At 39.7% G+C, this 21,104-nt stretch overlaps 1 protein-coding gene across 4 annotated transcripts in view; it reads left to right on the forward strand.

The window, feature by feature from the left end:
* NAV3 (neuron navigator 3) overlaps positions 1 to 21,104 on the forward strand; it is a 539,311-nt gene that overhangs the window by 329,957 nt on the left and 188,250 nt on the right. For all 4 annotated transcript variants that reach the window (XM_075209582.1, XM_075209579.1, XM_075209580.1 and 1 more), the window contains 2 exons: positions 16,125 to 16,242; positions 16,862 to 16,914. In XM_075209582.1, coding sequence (XP_075065683.1) covers positions 16,125 to 16,242; positions 16,862 to 16,914 — 171 coding nt within the window. The remainder of the gene's footprint in view (positions 1 to 16,124; positions 16,243 to 16,861; positions 16,915 to 21,104) is intronic.

The following is a 21,104-nucleotide window of genomic DNA, read 5'->3' on the forward strand; positions in this document are numbered from 1 at the left end:
TTCTGGAAGAGAAGTACTGAACAGAATCTTGGAATCTTCTGGAACAGCATCCAGGTATCTGTGCCAGGCTGACCTTTTGCTACACATTGCCAACCTTCAGTGCCAGCATGCGGGTCTTAAATGTACCGGTGTCATTGTCATAACCAAATATCCGTTTCACAGCATCTACTAAAGTTTGATGGAATGGTACAGTCTTCCATCTTCTCCAAAGGGGTAGTTGTTCTGCATCTAACAGTAGCCTTCCCATTTCTCAAAGTATATGACGGATGCACTCATGTTTTCCGATATCTGATCTGACTCTTGTATATATGATGTCCCACCTGCATTATGCATCTGTCATTTTTAGTTGTGAATAAAATTTAATTTTGTGTCATGTCATTCAAAAGCTTCCAAAAGCCACCATTGATGTCAGGTGGAACAGACTGCGCATATGCACACAGAGACGGACGCTGGTTTTGCCTGGTTTGGGTTTATCGCACCTTTTGGTTTAACTTACATTTCTTCATGTGTCCAGTATATTTTTGCAAACAAGTCTTGGCAAGCAGCACTGTGCATACAACCCCAAGAAACCATGAATTTTTCTGGTTGTCTACATGGAATCAGAATACAGTGTCCTGTCCTTATTAACTCTGAGTTGTGTGCAAAGTTGCCTCTGTTCCGAAGATGTTCAAAATGCATGAGCCTTTCCTTTGAGTGCTTGGGAAATTTAAATGACCAGGCAAATTTAGTCTCATTATGGTGAACATGCTCAAAATGCCGGGCTATTTTTGAGACTGGTTTCTCATGGCAAGGCAGTATTGGTTTTGCTAGAAGCTCTGAATCCATCACTTTTTCTGGACAGTGTTTGATTGAACACTGCATCAGATTTTAAGCCTTCTGTGATTAAAACATCGTTGCAATCAGATAGACAACTGTTGTATGTAGAATAAGGCTCTGTTTTTTTCCTTTCCACTACCCCTCAATGGTACATCCCAGCCACTGCTGTTGGTGTCTGAACCACTGTCCTCTGAACGTTCAGGGACTCCACTGCTCTCCAGAGTATAATTGAGTGTGTCATACCCAATTTTTGTTTCCCGTTGTGTAAGAAGGAGGGAAAGCTGCAATCTGATTTAATTCTGGCGCACTAAGGACCCTTGTGGTTCTATGACTCAGCAGAGGACACGTAATATGTATGTATCACACACCTTCTGACACCACTTGTTGCAAGGAAAACATCGGCAGTATGGACAACTTCTTGTTGCAAATCAAACAGTGCGAAATTGTTACATCACAATATCCCATCAAACGTCAGGACGACACCCAGCAACCTATATCTAGCAATACGGCAGTTTCCCTCACTACCAGCCGACCACTAACTTGGATCGGTTGCGATGCCCATATGCTCAGTTCAGTCTTTTATAGCAGAGACTCCTCCAACAGCCTTGGGTGACTGGCGGGCGACACTCCCACTTTGCCTTTAAAGAAAATCTCCTCAAGTGCTCTGTAACTCCTCCTAACTGCAGATACCTTGTCAGCCTACTCCTGTGAAGGAAACTGTAAAAGCATGTAAGTAAATTACACTTCACTTTACATTTCCTTTGTCACATTTCTCAGACCTCTACGTAACTGAAAATAAGCACAGTGCTACACCTGTATATAACTTGGTCTGCAGCCCTTTACCTGCAGACTGTCAGCTCCATAGCCAATTCCACCTTGCCATAATATATATATATACATATATATATATATATATATATATTATACACATACTGACAGTGATGGCGTGCATACATGTCCCCTTCACACTGTAAACACGCACACACTTTTTGTCAGGCTTTGATGCTGAGTATATTAGCAAGGTCTCCTGTATTGACCAGCATAGTCAATTTCATGGGAACTTCATGTTGTGTCCCCACATTGCTTGGGTGTACATAGGTTAATGTCCCCACAACTATAGATGCATATTTAATTTAGTTCACAGCTAGTTAAATTGTAAAACAAAATGGAAACAGAACTGTAATAGTTACCAATTGTGCCTATTTTCCAAGAAAAGTCCCATTGTTGTTTTAGAATTTGTCCCTCGAAATGTCCTTGTGTTTCAGTTTTGGCCATCTGCACTATAAAATTACCATCTAATATTATTGTATAAGTTTTGAGAGTTAATATTTTTTAAAAATGAGTATTTACAACGAAATAGTACACCATTATCTAATTAAGTAAACATGACATATTGAGGATTGTAGTGTTCCAAGGTCCGCCAAGACAATACCTTCTTTGGATGCAGTGGCTGACCAACAAACAGTTCTTGGAAAGTATTTTAAAATGTGTGCAATTAGGAGCTTTGTGTACAGGTCATTAGGAAGGTATCACAATTTAGTATACTGAAAATATATATATACATAGTACACACATAACCTACACACAAAAATATTACAAATCAAACATCTAATCACTGTACACTCAAAGGGTGGGAAAATAGTATTGCATTAACATTGTATATTTCTCAAAGATTCATATGTACCAGTAAATATTGACATGGATATAATTATGAATGGTTCTGAGGCTGCAGCTGTTGGCAAGACCCAAATATTGTGTTGCTAGTGGTTCTCTTACTCTCTACTATATCCTTATACTCTACTCTGTAATACTATATACAAGTTGACAGGTTGCCCAAATACAAATTTTACATTGGTGTAAGTTAACCCTATGTCCTGGTTTTCCCACTCCCATTTTTCTGTAAAATTATAAAATGTTACACATCTGTAACATTAACCTTGTTCCTTACCCTAGAATGCAGAGCCTTAATGTACAGAATGACATAAAGTAGTCAATGGGAAAAAGTTATTTATCTTTTATATTTTTTACATTATTTGGCCCCACAAGCAACGGTAGCGGGACTTTGGATGGAGTGATATAATGTCAGATTATATAGATGTCCTAGTTCTTGGTTTTAAAATTTGGGAGCCCTAGCTTGGGTCACACAGTGCCTGCTTATATTGTCTTATACCTATAGCGATAGACGGAACTAGCGAGCTGCGGGCCCCACTGCAGGGAAGTGAGGAGAAGGGAAGAGGGGCCCACAGCTCACTATTTCCCCGTGCAGCATGCCCCATTATCTCCATGGACCCTGGTGCATTGCACCTGTTGCACCAATGGTATTTCCGCCACTGTCTATAACCACATAGCCATAATTTAGAACTGATGGTACCTTCAGTTAATGTGTAAAAAGTTTATAGCATCTAGCTCAGCAGTGATGTATGTGTAAGAGTGGGCACCATTATATTGCATAGTTTAGTTAACAGCAACAATCAAAACCAAATATAACATGTGAAACATTGTTTACATATTAAGCATTCTTGAAAGTGTTTCTCCTACCATACCATGCAAGCTATTCATATTTTGAACATATTTTCAATCTATATTGATTTATTGGGAATGCAAATTGAATTTCTAGAGAAACCCCATAGAAGGAAAGAACAAGAACTGTATCCAGACTCTATTCATTGAGAGGTATCTTACACACATCTTATCTTTGTCTTCTATAGCTCTAGAAAGACTTTTAGAACTCATAACCTGTCTATGTATCTGATCCAAATATAGTTAACTGCTAGAACCATAGAAAGCTATTCAATTGTAACTTAACACTAGAGCATGGAGTTTGCTTTGTAAAGGACTGTTAAGTAGAAGTAGCTTCATATTGTAACAGCAATCTGAGTGAAACATGAATTTAAGTAAAGCATGCACAGTGCTATAAATAAAGGGATTGATTGAAGCTCCTCTTAAGCATGTTTCATGGGTGTATTTTTAGTAGATAGAGTGAAAGCATTACAAGGAAATGAGTAAGTAGAAGTCATTCCTTCCGGTTAAAGTGAGTAATACCTAGATAGATCACACTGTGATGAATTATAGAATGTTTAACCAAAACAATTGAAAATTACATTAGTCACAATAGTATATATATATATATATATATATAACAGACTGTAGGTATTATATTATTTTTATTATAATGAAAAATATTTATATGTAGACTCGTGTTATTCAGATGTTTAATCATGAGCAATTTATTTATTTAACCATCTTGTATCCAATTAGAGCTTTGGAATACTCACAGGACCAGGCCAATCTGTAGTCCAGTGTTGGCTAACCTGTGACACTCCAGGTGTTGTGAAACTACAAGTCCCAGAATTCTTTGCCAATATATAGCAGCTTATTGCTGGAAGGGTATGCTGGGACTTGTAGTTTCACAACACCTGGTGTGTCACAGGTTAGCCAACACTGCTGTAGTCAGTGAGAGTTTCTGACACATGGGCGTTTTAGAACATTACAGTTTTACAACCAGATCAGAGCATGATCCTTTGTCCCTGTAGTAACACATAACAGTGAGTTGGAATTTCGGGAGATTCGGAATGTTGTGCTTTTTCAGAATGCCTGTGTGCATATACCAGACAGTTTGAATCCTAAGTGCACTGCATTCTTTGGATGCTGCCTGCAACTATCACAGAAAATACCAGTACTTGTGTAACAGAAGCGCTACACTTGTACTACATACTATTTGTAGGCAAAATCAGCATGCAAAGGCTGGGGTCCATGGGGCTGAATCCAGCATTAATCTACCCACATATGCAGCAATTGAAAGACAGAAATTGAATAGTCATGTTATACCAAACTAAGCCATCTCACTTTCTGTGTGTGTGGGTTTCAAATGACTACAAATTCCAAACAGTACCTGATGTTGATCATGACTGTTGGTATATAAGGCCATTATCCAACCACACCAATTGGTACCTTGTGTGTCGCAACATTGGACATGTTGACTTGACAATGATTCTATATTTTCTGTGCATCTTTAGAATGTTCACAGAATAGAGTTAAACAGGTCAAACTATCCAACAATAATATAAAGATATATAATACATGAATACATAGATAATACATGAATACATAGATAGATGAAAAATAGATAGATAATACATAAATAATGACAAGTGAGGCTTTTAGGATGAACGCACTTAAAGGGCGACAGGGTTTGTAACAAACTGAACACTTACCTTAAGGGGTTAACATAGGGTGGGGACTGACCAATGGTTGCTTCCGTGGGAGGGACCTTGATTGAATATAGCAGGCTGTACTTCCTGCTCTGCCTCACTTTGCAGCACAAGATCCCACCCACCCACTCCTCAATTTAGTATTTTTGTGTTAACGTGGGGGGTAGGAAGGCACTGCATTCAGCGGCTGATTAGTGGGCGCACAGGTAGTTGTCGTAGGTCACTGCCCCCTTAGAGGCACCAGTAACTCCTTTTGGTCCTTCGGTGAGGAGGGTCCCTGTCCGGCTCGGTGAGGGAGGACAGCGTGAGTTTGAAAGGGGCAGTCACTCTGACGCCAACTCAGCGCAAATTATGTAGGGATTTGTTTTCCTCGTGGTTTGCGGACTTACGGCGGTTTGCGCCAGTCCCCAAAGTAATCTAGTGTTATCAGCTTGAGAGCTGTTCCGCAGTGCCCTTTCTCCGCCACCATAGTTTTAGTTTAATATAAAATCCTTATAATAAAAGTTCTGCCATTTTTTAATAACTTATTACATGTCTCTGTGTGTTTATTTGCATGCAAAGGTTTATATTTTAAGGTTGATGTGAAGTTTATGGGAACATACACGGTGAGCCCTTTAAGCTTTACATGTGCCTCTATATGAAACAGTGCTCAAACATTTCACCAATTGTTATCATGGTTTTGTTGTCTCTCTACCTTGTATTTTAATTAGTCTATTTTTTTTATTTTTTTTATAAACGCACGTGCACCACTGTATGTTGCTGCTGCTTTCTAATAAAAATGTGTTTTGTGTGTGTGTGTGTGTGTGTGTATATATATCTATGTGTATCTGTGTGTGTGTATATATATATGTGTGTATATATATATATATATATATATATATATATATATATATATATATATATAATATATATAATGTGTGAGAGAGATGGATATATAGATATGTCTATATAATATGTATGTATATATATACAGTGTATGTATATTATGTGTATATGATATGTATATATGTGTGTGTGTATATATATATATATATATATATATATATATATATATATATATACATATATATATATATATATACATATATACACTCTCTCTCTCTTCCCCTCCCCCTTCTGTAAACTATGTGGATAATAAAAGTTATTGTGCATCCAGATAGCATCCAACTTAACAACATTGTTCAATTGATTTGTTTCTCTTCCTTTTTTGATCAACTTTCCCACTCCACTGTACTGTATATACTGTATGTCCATTATAATAATTTAATAAGTAAAACCATTGCTACCTCTAAAATAATTGCAATCTAGCAAAGCTGTTTTTTAATTTAGATAAGATGAGTATATGATTTTAGTAGGAGAGTATGAAAAGATACACAATAATAGAAATGGACAAAATTGTCAAGTTTTAAGTAATATTTGCACATTTGGATGTGGAATTTTGTATGTTTTTTGGCGGAATTGGGCCTTAAGGTTTCTGCATGGAATTTCCCCTTTAATTTTTGTTTTGCCAGGACTTCTCCCTTATTATATCCCAATCACACCACAGAGTAGAATGAATGGATTCTGTTATAATCCCTGCTCTATATCATACTTGCCAACCTTCTTCAGCTCTCTTTCGGGAGCCTTGCAGTGGAGGTGAGCGTGAGGGGGCGGGGCGGCCAAAATCGCGTCATTCATCGGGAATCGCTGCGTTTGGGACTTAATTCTGCCCATTTCACTAGGAAGTGGGCACTTCCTAGTGAAGTGGACAGAATTCGGGAGATTGCCACACTCACCCGGGAGTCCGGGAGACTCTCGCAAAATGCGGGAGTCTCTCGGACATTCCAGGAGAGTTGGCAAGCATACTCTATATGCAGCCTGTACAAATACAGTGCTGAGGATTGACAAAACAAAATTGGAATTCAGGTTGTATCCCTGGAACTTTTCACCTCCGAGGAATAGCCTCTAACCATTGATTTGCGCTAAATTCCACTGCAACTTCACTCATCCCTACATGTTTTGTGTATTGCATTATTTTTAAAATCACAAGCATAAGCTTTTTTTTTGGGCATTTTGTCTCATTGAGTAAAAGCCTGAGACAGCACAGCCATAAATGTAACACAAAGTGAGCTACTGCATAACTTCCTCTGCCAATCCCCCAGCTGCCAGACCTTTGTGTATACCCATAACACTGTAGCTTCACCTGCTCTGCTGGCTGATTTCAGCTGTTAACTTAACAGACCTTAAGTTACCCTCAGGAACAGATATGTGATATCCATAATAAACACTAAATGGGAGTAAAAGGTTACCAGTGGCTAGCAAGTGAAATGTCAATGTATATATTCAGAAGGTTTTTATGTTTATCTCTAGGTGGCATCATTTGGAGAATGAAAAAAAAAAAAACCAACCCTAAATATATATTTTCATCAAGTTAATGGGTGTAAGTTAATAAAATAAAATACTGAAAATGTTATTGTATTTTAGTTTTCCATTAATTTTAAGAATTGGCATTATTATTGTCTGGACGTTTGTGTACTTACCTATGTTATTTATACAAATCACTTGCTAATTTTTTTGCCAGGCATCAAGGGAATTTTCTTTTGAAAGAAGGATGGAGTTCATAATAATGAGTCAGATTTTCCAGCCTGAATAAACCACTATGTTTGATGTGGTTGTTCACTGAGACTTCACCTTTTGTTTTCTTTTGAATCTCATTGAGCATGCAGAAACACAGAGCCCCAATGTTCTACAGACACAGTGAACTTTGTTATGGTCTTCTAAAGCCAAAAAAGGCCACAAGGCATATTCAAATCTATTGAGTCTATCTTGATTCCTGAGCTTGTTTGGTACAGTAAAAGTACTTGTGCATTTCAAGTAAAATTTTTCATTGCTATTCAAAGAAATTCTCTTAACAATATGTGTCCCTTAAAAATATAGAACTACTATAACCAGGCCGCCAAAAGGAATTTTGGGCCCTGGTACAGCAACTTCATGGGGCCCCCTATAGGTGATTAGCATGTAAAGTCATGTGGTGGTGTGCCAACAAAGGGTATGTGGCCATACCATTGGGGGTGTGGCTGTGCATCATTGGAGGCATGTCTAGCATGTGAAAAGCACTAGACCACCCTCCTACAGAAAAATGCATTAGTCACACATGCCCCCTCTGCCCAGCGGCTTTGCTTACACATGTCTCCTCTGCCCACATGCTTTAATCACACTTGCTCCACCTCTGCCCACGTGCTTTAATCACACTTGCACCTCTCTGCCCAGCAGCTATAGTCACACATGCCCCCTCTCTGCCCAGCAGCTATAGTCACACATGCCCCCTCTCTGCCTAGCAGCTATAGTCACACATGCCCCCTCTCTGCCCAGCAGCTAAAGTCACACATGCCCCCTTTCTGCCCAGCAGCTATAGTCACACATGTCACCTCTCTGCCCAGCTGCTATAGTCACACATGCCCCCTCTCTGCCCAGCTGCTATAGTCACACATGCACCCTCTCTGCCCAGCAGCTATAATCACACATGTCACTTCTCTGCCCAGCACCTTTAGTCACACATGCTCCCTCTCCAGCACCCCTTCTTTTACCCTTCACTCCACTGCACAGCACACAGGACGGGAAGATATCCAGCAGTCCGCCCGCACTAAGTACCATGAGACCGCTGCAGTCACATGACCTGGTGATCTGGCGTCTGAAAGTACCCTAGCTGAAGGGGATTTAGCCACTACCGATCCCCGACACCCGCGAGTGCAGGGGTGGGGGGGGAGGAGTACTTTTTTAATTTTTTCTTTCAACTACAGATCTTCAGTGGGGCCCCCCAGGCAGGATCGGGCCCAGGTAATTTGTAGCCACCCCCCCTCTCGGCGCACCTGACTATGACCAGGGGTTACCTTCTGGGGACTATTCAAAGGTTGGTAAATCCGTGCCAGTTTACTAAAATCCCCGAAAGACCATTAATCACCCAGTTTCATAGGTAATTATTTAGGAACAGACCAAGTACCTTTTTTTAAAATTGGCAAAATCACCTCAAACTATAATATATAGACAGTATTAACATCTTTTACTTACATCCTCCATCCTAACTGTGAGAACAGTAAGGGCTTAGCACATATGAGTGTATCCCTAATTATGAATTGTCCGTGCATTACTGCTTGCAGATTTCATACTTCTGCAGACCCTTCTCTCTCTCGGCCTCTCCGGCACTGTCCTCACTTGGTTCACCTCATACCTTGCCAACCGCTCCTTCTCTGTCTCCACTCCGGATTCATGCTCTCCCCCTTCCCCCCTCCTCGTTGGGGTCCCTCAGGGCTCTGTTCTCAGCCCTCTTCTTTTCTCAATCTACACCACCTCCCTGAGTGATCTCATCTCCTCCTTTGGTCTCCAGTATCACCTCTATGCTGATGACATTCAACTCTACATCTCCTCTCCTGACCTTTCCTCCACCCTCCTCTCTCGTGTTTCTGACTGCTCTCCGCTATCTCCTCCTGGATGTCTTCACGTTTTCTCAAAATCAACATTGCGAAAACTGAACTCATTGTTTTCCCTGCTTCTAAATCTTTCCAGCACCGTTAACAACACTACCATCTCTGCTGTTCCCCAACTCCGCTGCCTGGGTGTCATCCTGGACTCCTCCCTCTCCTTTGCCCCCCACATTCAATCTCTTGCCCACTCCTGTCGCTTCCAACTACGGAACATTGCCCGCATTCGGCCCTTCCTCTCCCAGGAGGCTACCAAAACCATCATCCATGCCCTCATTATTTCCCATCTCGATTACTGCAACCTTCTCCTCACTGGCCTCCCCCACTCCCATCTCGCCCCCCTACGCTCTGTACTTAACGCTGCTGCGAGACTTATTTTTCTCTCACGCCGCTCTTCCTCAGCCTCCCCTCTCCTCCTTGCCCTTCACTGGCTCCCTTTCCCCTTCAGAATCCTCTTTAAACTCCTCACTGTCACCTACAAGGCCCTCTCCCACTCCACTGCCCCTTATATCTCCAATCTCCTCTCCATCCGCACTCCTGCCCGTTCCCTGCGTTCGGCCAATGACCGTCGCCTTTCCTCTGTACTGATCACCTCATCCCATGCCAGAGCCCGAGACTTCTCCCGTGCTGCCTCCCCTTCACTGGAACAACCTCCCTTCCTCAATCCGCCTGTCCCCTAATCTTGGCTCCTTCAAGCGGGCTCTCAAAACCCATCTGTTCCTTATGGCCTTCCAATCTTCCACTTAACCTTATCGTTCTCATCTCCTCCCACTTTCCCGTCTACTCTTGTACTTGAACCCCTCTGACTCCCCTTGTGCCTGCTGTCCGTCTCCCCTCCCCTTAGTATGTAAGCTCCTTTGAGCAGGGCCCTCTTCCCTTCTGTCTCAATACCATTTCTTCTTCTCCTACACCACTCTATTTGCTTTGCTTGGAGATATTGAAGTCTTGGTGATACTTGTTCTACTCTGTGCTGTCATACCCTTGTATTCTGTCTGTACTGTATATTGTATGGCGCTGCGGACACCTTGTGGCGCCATATAAATAAACAATAATAATAATAACCCGTTTCAGTAGTCCGAACCACTTCAGGCCTTGTAGTGTGTAAGCTGGATAGAGGCTTTGTGCAATCAGATGCTATAACAATTGAGATGGACTAGTTATCTTCAGAGATTGATAGTTATTTTTAATTGGGCTACTGTAGAGCACTGGGAAATATTGTATATTATAATATTTCATTATAATTAGGATGCCACCTCTCTTGCTCTCCCATCTTTAACTTACTAATACTCAGAGATATCACCATTGTTGCAACTAACTTTGTTGCCAGAAAATGTAGTCTGTGGCTAAAAGGCTAAAACCTTACTATAGACTACTAGTAATAAGTGCAGTCACAGTGCTCCTTAATAAAGTGAACATGAAAATGACATTCCAAATTTTTTCTAATGGAATAATTTTAAATCACTTCCTATTTTATTATGTTTTGTAAAGCATTGACAACTCCAATTAAATAATCTGTGTAAAATATAATGTTCCGCTCATCATCTACCATACATGTCTTAATGGGGCAGACACTTAATCTAAGTACAGGAAACTTGCGAGCTGTTGAAAAGTAAACCCTTAATTTCACTGCCACCACCTGGCAAACTTGTCATTGATTGTGTCTATTCTTATGCTACTGCCTATACATGACTGTATGGTGACTGCGGTATATTGACTACTTAGTGTTTAACTGTGTTCTCATTCTTTTCTTATTTTTATGTAATGCCCAACACAATCACATTATTCTGCAACCAGCTGTTTGAAAGTATGTCATCACCTAGCTCAAAATTAAATTTTACTATTAGCATTCTATATGAGCTGCACTTTACAGGGTGTTGTAGGGTAGAATAGTATTGCTTCATTGCTTTGCTGCTTACAGCTTAACAAAATGGGTGAATTAGCCAATCCTTTTGAAACCAGGGCCACTAGATACTACTAGGGTTTATCTTGGGAAGCAGAATGAGCTGTCTCCAAAATACATTACAGTGCAGCAAATATATTGCCTTGTCTAGTAATGTCACCACGCTATCTCAGGAGAATTTGGAAAGCTCCAAACTGAGTTCATACCACAGTGGAGAAAAAGCTCTTGCAGTAGTTAGTGCATACTTGCCAACTTTTCCTCATTGGCTTCAGGGAGATCCCGGGGGAGGTGGGCGGGACTTGATGAATCACATCATTTTGACCCCCCACCCCGGGGCTAAGATGACAATATTTGCGTCATTAAGCCCTGCTTCCACCTCTTATCTATTTCGGGGCTGCTCTGCCGGGAGGTCTCTCAGAAATGCAGGAGTCTCCCGGACAACTATGCTTAAAGAAAAGCAGCTAATGAATCTCTAGAGACTGAAGTGTCTTTTACATTTCTGCCTGCATTACTGAAGTCATGTTGTCTTACTTGTCAGTCTTTGATTAAATCTTGGTCTCCATGAAAATGGCCACCTCCATAGGCATCAATACATGGACATAGGACACAATTTCTGAACTGTGTCATCATGACACAGATGGCGAAGCCAACCACATCTTGTACTGGCTCAGCATCAGAGAGAATGCCAGACTCTTCAGGGAGTGAGGGAGATCACCCCTATTTCAGGGAGTCTCCCTGACATTCAGGGAGAGTTGGCAAGTATGAGTTAGTGGTGGTGAGGAAACACAATGCATGGGACAGAAAAATAGGGAATATCTAATATTTTGCAAAAGGAATCAGGGCCTCTACCCATACCATTGGTTATATCTAATCTTTGTTTTATATGAAAGCCATTAGACTCTATGTAGAAAGTAACTAGAAGAGTTTTGTGGGGGGTTTTGCCGCAAAGACGTGTGCGGACTGTGCAGCAAGGTGTGTACCTAGCCTCAGACATTTTAAGAGAGACATGGCAGATAACGTTAATGCTTCTCACCTTGCATATGCAGAAAACTTTTAATATTAATATGCTTAGCTTTGAGAGTTGCTACATGTGGGCACTGCATGGACATACTATGCTTCAAAAAGGTTGAATGTTGTCCTGTGTAGGGTCAAGTGATATGTTGGCATCACCAGCTCCTCACCTAAACATGTATTTTGCCGAGGACTGATTCTGCAAAAAAACTATATGGTAACTTATTTGATGTTTTAAAGACATGGTAGGGACTAGACCACTGTAAAGGAGAACGGCAGTTTATGCACATATTTTAAAGAGAAGATTGAGATATGTAACTTTAGAAAACCAATAACCTGAGCAGCACATTTCCTTTTTCCTACATTCTGTATCAGCACATACTATTTTTATAGTAACTGTTTTCCCATACAAAGTCTGAAAACTTGCAATAAACCTTAAATGTGGTCCTTGCTGTTGTCTCTTTATCGGCTGTATGTTATGACTATGAGAACCAAGCCTTGCGAAGCTATAAAGGCTAGGAAATAGTGATAAACATTCCCCATAAGAAAAGTAACATTATACAAAATATTCCATTCCAATACATCGGTAGCTAGCACTTCGTTAGTGGAGGGCTGAGGCATAAAGCACCCTGGATTTTACTGCTATTACTGTAGCTTATGTGTACTCTTTAGCCATGATAACCTAACTGTATTCATTAGTCAGTTTTTTATAACCTGAAGAATGAGAGCTAGAGACCATACACAACTTTTCCCTACTCATCTATACAAAATAAAAATGTTTCGGCCATAACAGTCTAACCAGATTTCAACAAGTGAAGTATAAATGCTTAGTTATGATTTTGTTATCCAGAGAGATTAGAAATGAACATTTGAAAATTAAATAAGTAACAGTCTGCTGAGAGCTGCATCCATTTTGCCAAAGCACTGCAAGGACCATTAACCTCATGACATCATTTTATGTTTCTCCATTGTATAGTCACATTATGTTAACCATATCCAGTCAGGATCTTGCCATTGGTTGATGCGGTTTGTCAGGCGTTACAGACTGCCCCATCTAGTGGGACATAACACACCTACATGCTTAGAATCATATGGACACCATGGGGTATATTTACTAAACTGCGGGTTTGAAAAAGTGGAGATTCTAGCTGTCATTTTGTAGAAAGTACTAATAAATAACTAGAATCTGATTGGTTGCTATAGGCAACATCTCCACTTTTTCAAACCCACGGTTTAGTAAATATGCCCCTCGGTGTATTATATTTTGCCTGACTTTTCACGAATCTGTGAAATATACCCTATTGGAACAGTGATATCAGCATGTCTTTTTCATAAGTTGTAAATTAATAAATTGCTGTAGTTTGCTTAGATGTTTTGTACGCATAGGGAATTTGAAAAACTGTAATGTATAACCTATATGTAGTACCCCACATTCCTAAGAATAACATTTAGTCTGTTGGACAGACTAATTTCTGATGATATAAGCATTTTTAGTGAACTACTAACCCATCAAGCAAGGTGTATCAGAACTAATGGGCTTCGCCTTAAATCTGCTTTCTAATGAACATCCAGTAATTCATTTAAATGATTAACCTTCTAAAACAAATCACAACATGAGGAAGAAAATCCCAAACATCTATCTGCTAAATCATTTTAAGATGGTCAATTGGGTCATTGTTCTGGTAACATTTGCATGCAGTGACAGCCATACTTCCAGATACCATTAGCCTCAGGACTGTAGAGGAAACTCACACATGTAACTTTTTCTTGGTAGCCTAAGTCAGTGATGGCTAACCTGTGACACTCCAGGTGTTGTTAAACTACAAGTCCCAGCATGCTCTGCCAGCTATCAACTAGTTATCTACTGGCAAAGCATGCTGGGGCTTGTAGTTTCACAACATTTGGTGTGTCACAGGTTAGCCATCACTGGCCTAGGTGAAGATAGGTAAATCAATGCTTCTTATTTTCTCTACAAATCTGATAAAACCCAAAGCTATTTTGAGGCATCAGTAATAAAGGATTTAGAGGAGATATTTCAAGAATTTTCCAATTTAAGTGATTAAACCCTCACCCCTGTCCCCATTACATGTACCGTACGGCTTGTCTGTCAAATATGACAGCATGGAGTAGAAAAATCTCTTGGCACTGATGGGCTCTACTTGTTGTTGCTATTGAGGCAGCTATATTGGTGGTACCCAGAGTATATGGCACTAGATTGGTTTGGCCATGGCTCCTGCCCGGTATGGTGCTGCATTCACAACAAACCTTCAGTCTTGGCATTTTGATTGTCCCGCCCAGCCAGCAGCTCTCTCCTCCTCATATTATCAGGTGAGGTGGTGTGTGAGATCCATACAGGTAACAGACTTAATGACAAGACTACCCCTTTAAGGATTATCATGCCTTAGTAACTTTCAACTTTCAGCTCGCAAATCATAAGACAGACTTCAGCATGACAACCCTATATTTAGCATTGGTGCATATAACATATGTGGAGACAGTCTGCGAACAGAGAATAAGTGGTCTTGACTCGTCTTACTTTTAACCATACACTTTACACATACATTTGGGTTTTCTTGGCATGTATTAACATTTGTAGTTCAAATATATATATATATATATATATATATATATATATATATATATATATATATATATATATATATATATATGTATGTATGTATGCATGTGGTATTTTTGTAGTATATGTACTTTTACATGGTTTGTACATATATATTTTTGCATACATTTTCTTATCTACAACCAATGATGGCATTGGATCATGTGGTGACACAATTGAGGCATTATGGAATAGCTCCTTATTCTTCTAAATATTATTTACTTTCCAAATGTCTCTGTAACTTCAACTACAGAATGCATAATACCATAGACAACTAGATAGTATGCAAGACAAGACTAAGGGCTAGATTTACTAAGCTGCGGGTTTGAAAAAGTGGGATAGTTGCCTATAGCAACCAATCAGATTCTAGCTGTCATTTATTTAGTACCTTCTACAAAATGTCAGATAGAATCTGATTGGTTGCTATAGGCAACATCCCCACTTTTTCAAACCCACAGCTTAGTAAATCTAGCCCTAAATGTTTTACAATATCCTTACACAATGAATAAAGATGATATGTGCAAGAATGAAATAAACAAAAAGCAATCTTTGTGTAACTGGAATATGCTTTTAAGACACACTCATTCTATTGTTATCAGTTGTTATTTTTATTATTATAAATGTACTATGCTTCTCCATAACTACATTGTTATTAATGAGCTGGATAAAATTACAACATATATCCTTACATATTGTACTCATCAACATTTCCCAGGTTCTGAATTCAAAAGAAAACAATGTCACAATCCTAAATGCACATATCTTTTTAACTCCCTTTATCTTAACTCTGATAAATCAATGGGTCTTAGTCATTAAAGTGGAAGGGAAGTGACTGATTTGTGACAGCAGTTTCCTTGATAGCCATGAAGTGAGAGTGTGTTTCTTGTGTGGTCAGAGAACTCCAGCGACCCTCATTTGAAAATAAAGTGAGTCATTAGAGCTCGGAATAGGAAAGAAATTGTTTAAATAATAGCAGCATAACAGTTTCCTTTTGAGCTGTGACTTTCCCGGCTGGAATGCGATCCTGAATACTTCTGCTATTGAAGTCAATGCTTCTCTGAATAATTTTTATTATCTTCTCTCTCCCTTATCCCTCCCTCTTCCCTGTGTAGATTTACACTGACTGGGCAAATCACTACCTTGCAAAGTCTGGTCACAAGAGGCTGATAAACGATTTGCAACAAGATATTGCTGATGGTGTCCTGCTGGCAGAGATCATTCAGATCATTGGTGAGTCTGGGGTCTCCGCTCGAGGCTGTACATTGATCAATGAGGGAGGGATGGATTCTGTGAAGTAGGTTGGTGGCAGGATGGCTTTGGACTAGAAAAGGTTAAGTTCAATGTGTTTCAATGTGTCTGCACTGCAGTTACTATCTCCAGATGTCTCCACAGCGCAGATTGTTCTGTGAGTTTGTTTGAAATTTTGTTTGTATTAAAATGCTGGGGAACTAACTGTCCAACCGTTATTTTACAACAGCTTAAAGTGTATCCTCCACATGCTGAAATGTCAGAGTAGAAGACTTGATCGAACCATATGTCTCCCATGTGTGCATTTTGTTTGCTGTAGGGGGATCATTCTTCCTGGGATGCCTTGAAACATTATCCCTGACCATGCAGAGACAATTGGGGATGATTTCATGCTAGCAGTTACTTGGCAGGGGCTGGAGAATTAGCAGTAGATCACATTCACACTTCTACTCCTGTAGGTTTGTGTATGTTTATAGTGTGGCTGATAGCAGAGTGTGTAAGGGTCTATTAGAGTGCTGTAGGTAAGAGTTTACACTATGCCTTAAACCTCCTTATTAGCTTAACTGACTCCTCTTATCTCTCTCTCTGCTTCTCTGTTCAGCAAATGAAAAAGTGGAAGATATCAATGGCTATCCAAAGAGCCAGTCCCAGATGGTAAGTCCAATCTTTATTGGTTAATGATTTCTATGTAACTGTATATCATGTATACTCTGTGACCAGTATCTACAGTTGATGATCTTATTGCACTTTAGCTGAAATATGGTCCGGGAATAGATTTATACATAACTACATTCATCATATTATTATTATTTTTATTATTAATTATTTATTATTATTATTATTCAATTTTTTATAGCCTTTTGCAAGGCATGGCAAATAAAACCCCGTGTCTGCAATGTTACATTATACCAGGAGTATTATTACCACCTTATCTCTATGCAAGATATAATTACTCTTATTAGGCCTAGTAAACAACATTTGTCTAGGTGTTGCTGGTAATCATAAGTAAACATTATCATCTAACTTTTTTTATACTGTGTGAATTTTTCTGTGTATAGAAATTTATGTAAAGTACCATTGACTTACTGATGTATAATTGTAGAGCTCTATGTACTAATGTACATGTAGCTCTTGTACCCTGTTTTTGGAGCAGAGCACTGCAATATTTAATATTGGAGTATTACATATAATGTAGCTCTGCTTAAAAATGGACACACGCTGACTGCCGCCACCAAGGAGGTGATGGAGGATTTTGGCACAGGTAGAAGGGGGAAGGAGGAGCATAACAGGCCGCACATGGTAAAGATTAATATCCTTATCTTGTACGTGCACCTGCCTTGGTCCTTAAAACACTTATGTTATATATAGTTATAATCAGTGATCAGTTAGGGTTATTAATGACCGTGGGATGTACATATGCTATTAACCTCACACTCTTCTCTTGCAATATATGTCATCTGCCCACCCTCCCTGTGTCACATGTGCCCTCACTATTCTATCCCTGTCATATATGTCCCCACCCTCCCTTTCTCCAAAACCACCACTACCATCACATAGGCAAACCGAGAGGGGTTTCCTAGTACCTGGAAACCCCCCTCCAAGCTTGGGGCACTGTATAATTGAGTTGGCTGGACACTGCCCCCGCTTCACACGGCTCTGCTTGGAAAAGGAGTGCTGTGTGCACCCAACAGTAGTGCATGCATCATTGCCCATGTATATTATGGGGATAGGAAGAGTTGGAGAGCAGCCAAGCATTGGTGGCGTAGTGTGGAAATCCCCCTCTAGAAATCCTGCGTTTGCCCCTGCATCATACTCCCATGTATCCTACCTGCTGTGGTGTCCATTGGAATAAGGCTCTATTGTTACTTACAGCAGCTCGCACCACTGCTGCTCCATGTGAGAGATGGCTATGGGCAGAGCACTGGTGACTCCTGCTGATTATGGCAGTCCACAAGGAGCAGCAGTGTGAGTTATGTAGAGCTGTGCAGTCCTCTGAACGCTCCAACACTGGTCACCACAGCAGGGTAAGAGCTGTTGACTGAGTGGTAAAAGAATAGGAGCCTCATGCCCCAATACCCATCCCCCACACCGTATAGTATTTCAGTCCCCTGGTCTGGTTGTATTGTATTGCAGATGGGGCCATAGCCCTGTGCCAGCCTACTGCTCTGAGCCCATCAGCCACTAAAATAATGGGATTTTGAGTTCTATGATGCAGTTTGTTAAAAGCATAAGCACAATAGTGCACCAATGCTGCCAGTCAGATATTAGCTTTCATTCATATAATTTACACTAGAGAAATCCAAAGAGGTTTGGTTGCTTTTGGTTTGTGCATTTACACCTACAGTATGTAAGTAAATAGTCTTCATAATGTGTGATGTTCATAGATGCACTTGTATCTTAGGCAGTTGTTTTACAAAATTAAAAGCTATACTACGGCATTTTATATAAATATCAGTTATCATTCAATGGCCTAACTCTATTTCAAGACTGGACAATAACAGGGAGTTTTCAAATTAAAATAACTATTGGTCAAACATTTTAGACTTGATTAAAAATCACTTAAAATTTGCAACGTTTTATATTTGTGATAATGCAGTTGCTGTAACACTTTTATGACGTGAGCTACTTCTGACATACAACATCATAACTTGTTGTAACCAATAACAGTTGTTACACTTACAGCTCCAAAAAGCTGTGGCTTGGGCAATGTTTTTGAATAGCTGGTGGCACAGTAACTTCCATGCTTAGAATGTAAGCACTCCGTGGTGCTGCAATGTCTGTGGGAGACCACCAGCAGAATCTAATGGGTGGTAGGTTGGGGTCTGAGTCTTCCCCCATCTCCCATTGGAGCTTGATTATTTGGAAAGTGACTGTGCAGACCAGTACCTTCCTATTGGTCTGTGTTATACCACCCTTCCCCAGGCTTTTGCCAAGCCGGCGCACACAGCCTAAGGGAAAAGGAGGCCCAAGACCCAAAATTCCTCCCCGCAGCCCTAAGGAATCCTAGCAAGTGCCCAAATAAAAAATAACAACTTTAAATTGTCTGGTTCATACATATGATGTGAATGTTTGAATGTGACATTGGCATTTTGAACTGTCTTGCCAGTACATTGCTGCCATGACCTAGAACATATAGATGATTTTCCCCTTTTTGTGCTTTAAAATGTTCTGTGACAAGGCAGTAAGAAGATTTTCTGATCCATTGATTAAAAACAATTACTATGAATGAAGCACTCAGGCAAACATACGCACATAAGGCTATGTATTTGTTAATGCTGCACAAAATAATTATCATCATTATATCCAATTATTGCACTATGCTAATAATTCTGCCTCTGAGGAATTCATACTTTAGGTTTACTTAAGAAACCTCTACAATCACCTTTTGTAAAAGGGTAATTTAATTGATATAGTATGGTGTGCTAAAGTGAGTCATATTTGTTTAACCTATCAATTACCTAGTTTTCTTTCAAGCTGAAACTTGAACGTGCTAATATCGTAGCCTTGTGCTTTTGCAGCCAGCTTTGTTGAATATTTGTGCAATTTCATACAAATTAACAAAATTTGTTCCTAAATATTTAGCTGTTAACATTACTCTTGGATTTCTTAGGCAAGTGTGTGTTTTTTTTAATACCACCACTTCCTATGGTTTTTATAGAACTTATGTGCCATGACTTTATGATGAGCAAAATAAATATATATTAAGGCAATGTGTATGTAAAGAAGAGTATGAATGCGTTTTAGTGGACATTTATGACAAGTAACCTAATAACTATATAGTTAAAATAAATAGTCTAGTTCTCAGATCTTTCAAAATAATAGACATGATTCTGCTTTTATGAAACATAAACATACTTATGTCATATGAGGTAGGTTTTTTCTTTAAGTCCCAGCCAGGCAAATCATATTTAGCGATAGCAGAGCTGCTCCATGTCTGCATTAAATTCAAGTTGAGTTGTCCTTAAAATTAATTACTGGTAAATTAAGTCAATGCAGGCCTTCAAATTGCATGTGACAAAAACTTTGGGAACATATCTAAAAAAAACATAAGAATAAAAATAGTGTGTATAGTTAGGCAAATAATCACAATGGGTGCGAATATTTAAAGTTCTTGGATCTGTCCGTTTCAAGAATAATTTGTACATTGAATAAAAGCTAAGATGGGCGGCACAAAAACAGACTTCAGAGGGACAAAAATGTTGTAAAAATTGAATTAGTTTAAAAAAGATGACAGGACAATAAGGCTCCTTTAACAACCACAAAGTGCGAAACAAATGCTGTTTTGTGAATTCATGTGCCTACATTTTGCAAGTGCTCCTAGAGAAGCAAATGAGTTTTCAGGCCAACACAGGACAGTGCTGAGAGAGTGCAGAATTTGTACCATCTTATGGGAAGAGTTGGGCACAATGAGGGTATATTTTGATAAATGCAGTTTAGCACCTTTGCACTGAAGTGCGGAAATGATATTTCTTTTTGTGGGACTGTATTACTAAAAGGAAATGGATAAATAGGTGGAGAGGGGCATTCCCTGCTTTGTGTGAGGGCACAAAGCCTTGTCCTTTCTGCTAAAGTATTTCAATTCACCACCACCTCAGAGGTTCTGGAGATTGGATCTCATCTGTATACTCGTTGTAAAATGCACTTTGTACCTTCCAGTTGCACTTCTTCAAACACACTAGAGTGACGCATCTAATAAAGACGTTCCTAATTTTTCCAGACTCATAATTATTCAAATCCACATATAAGGCTAATATGGGCGGTATTTTAGGAGAAGAGGGAAAAGTTAATGAAGGGATGGTCCTAGGCAGTGGCAGGTTGGACGTGTAGGTTATCTGGAAGATCAG

This window comes from Mixophyes fleayi, chromosome 4 (assembly GCF_038048845.1).
Source record: "Mixophyes fleayi isolate aMixFle1 chromosome 4, aMixFle1.hap1, whole genome shotgun sequence".
Lineage (NCBI taxonomy): Eukaryota > Metazoa > Chordata > Amphibia > Anura > Limnodynastidae > Mixophyes > Mixophyes fleayi.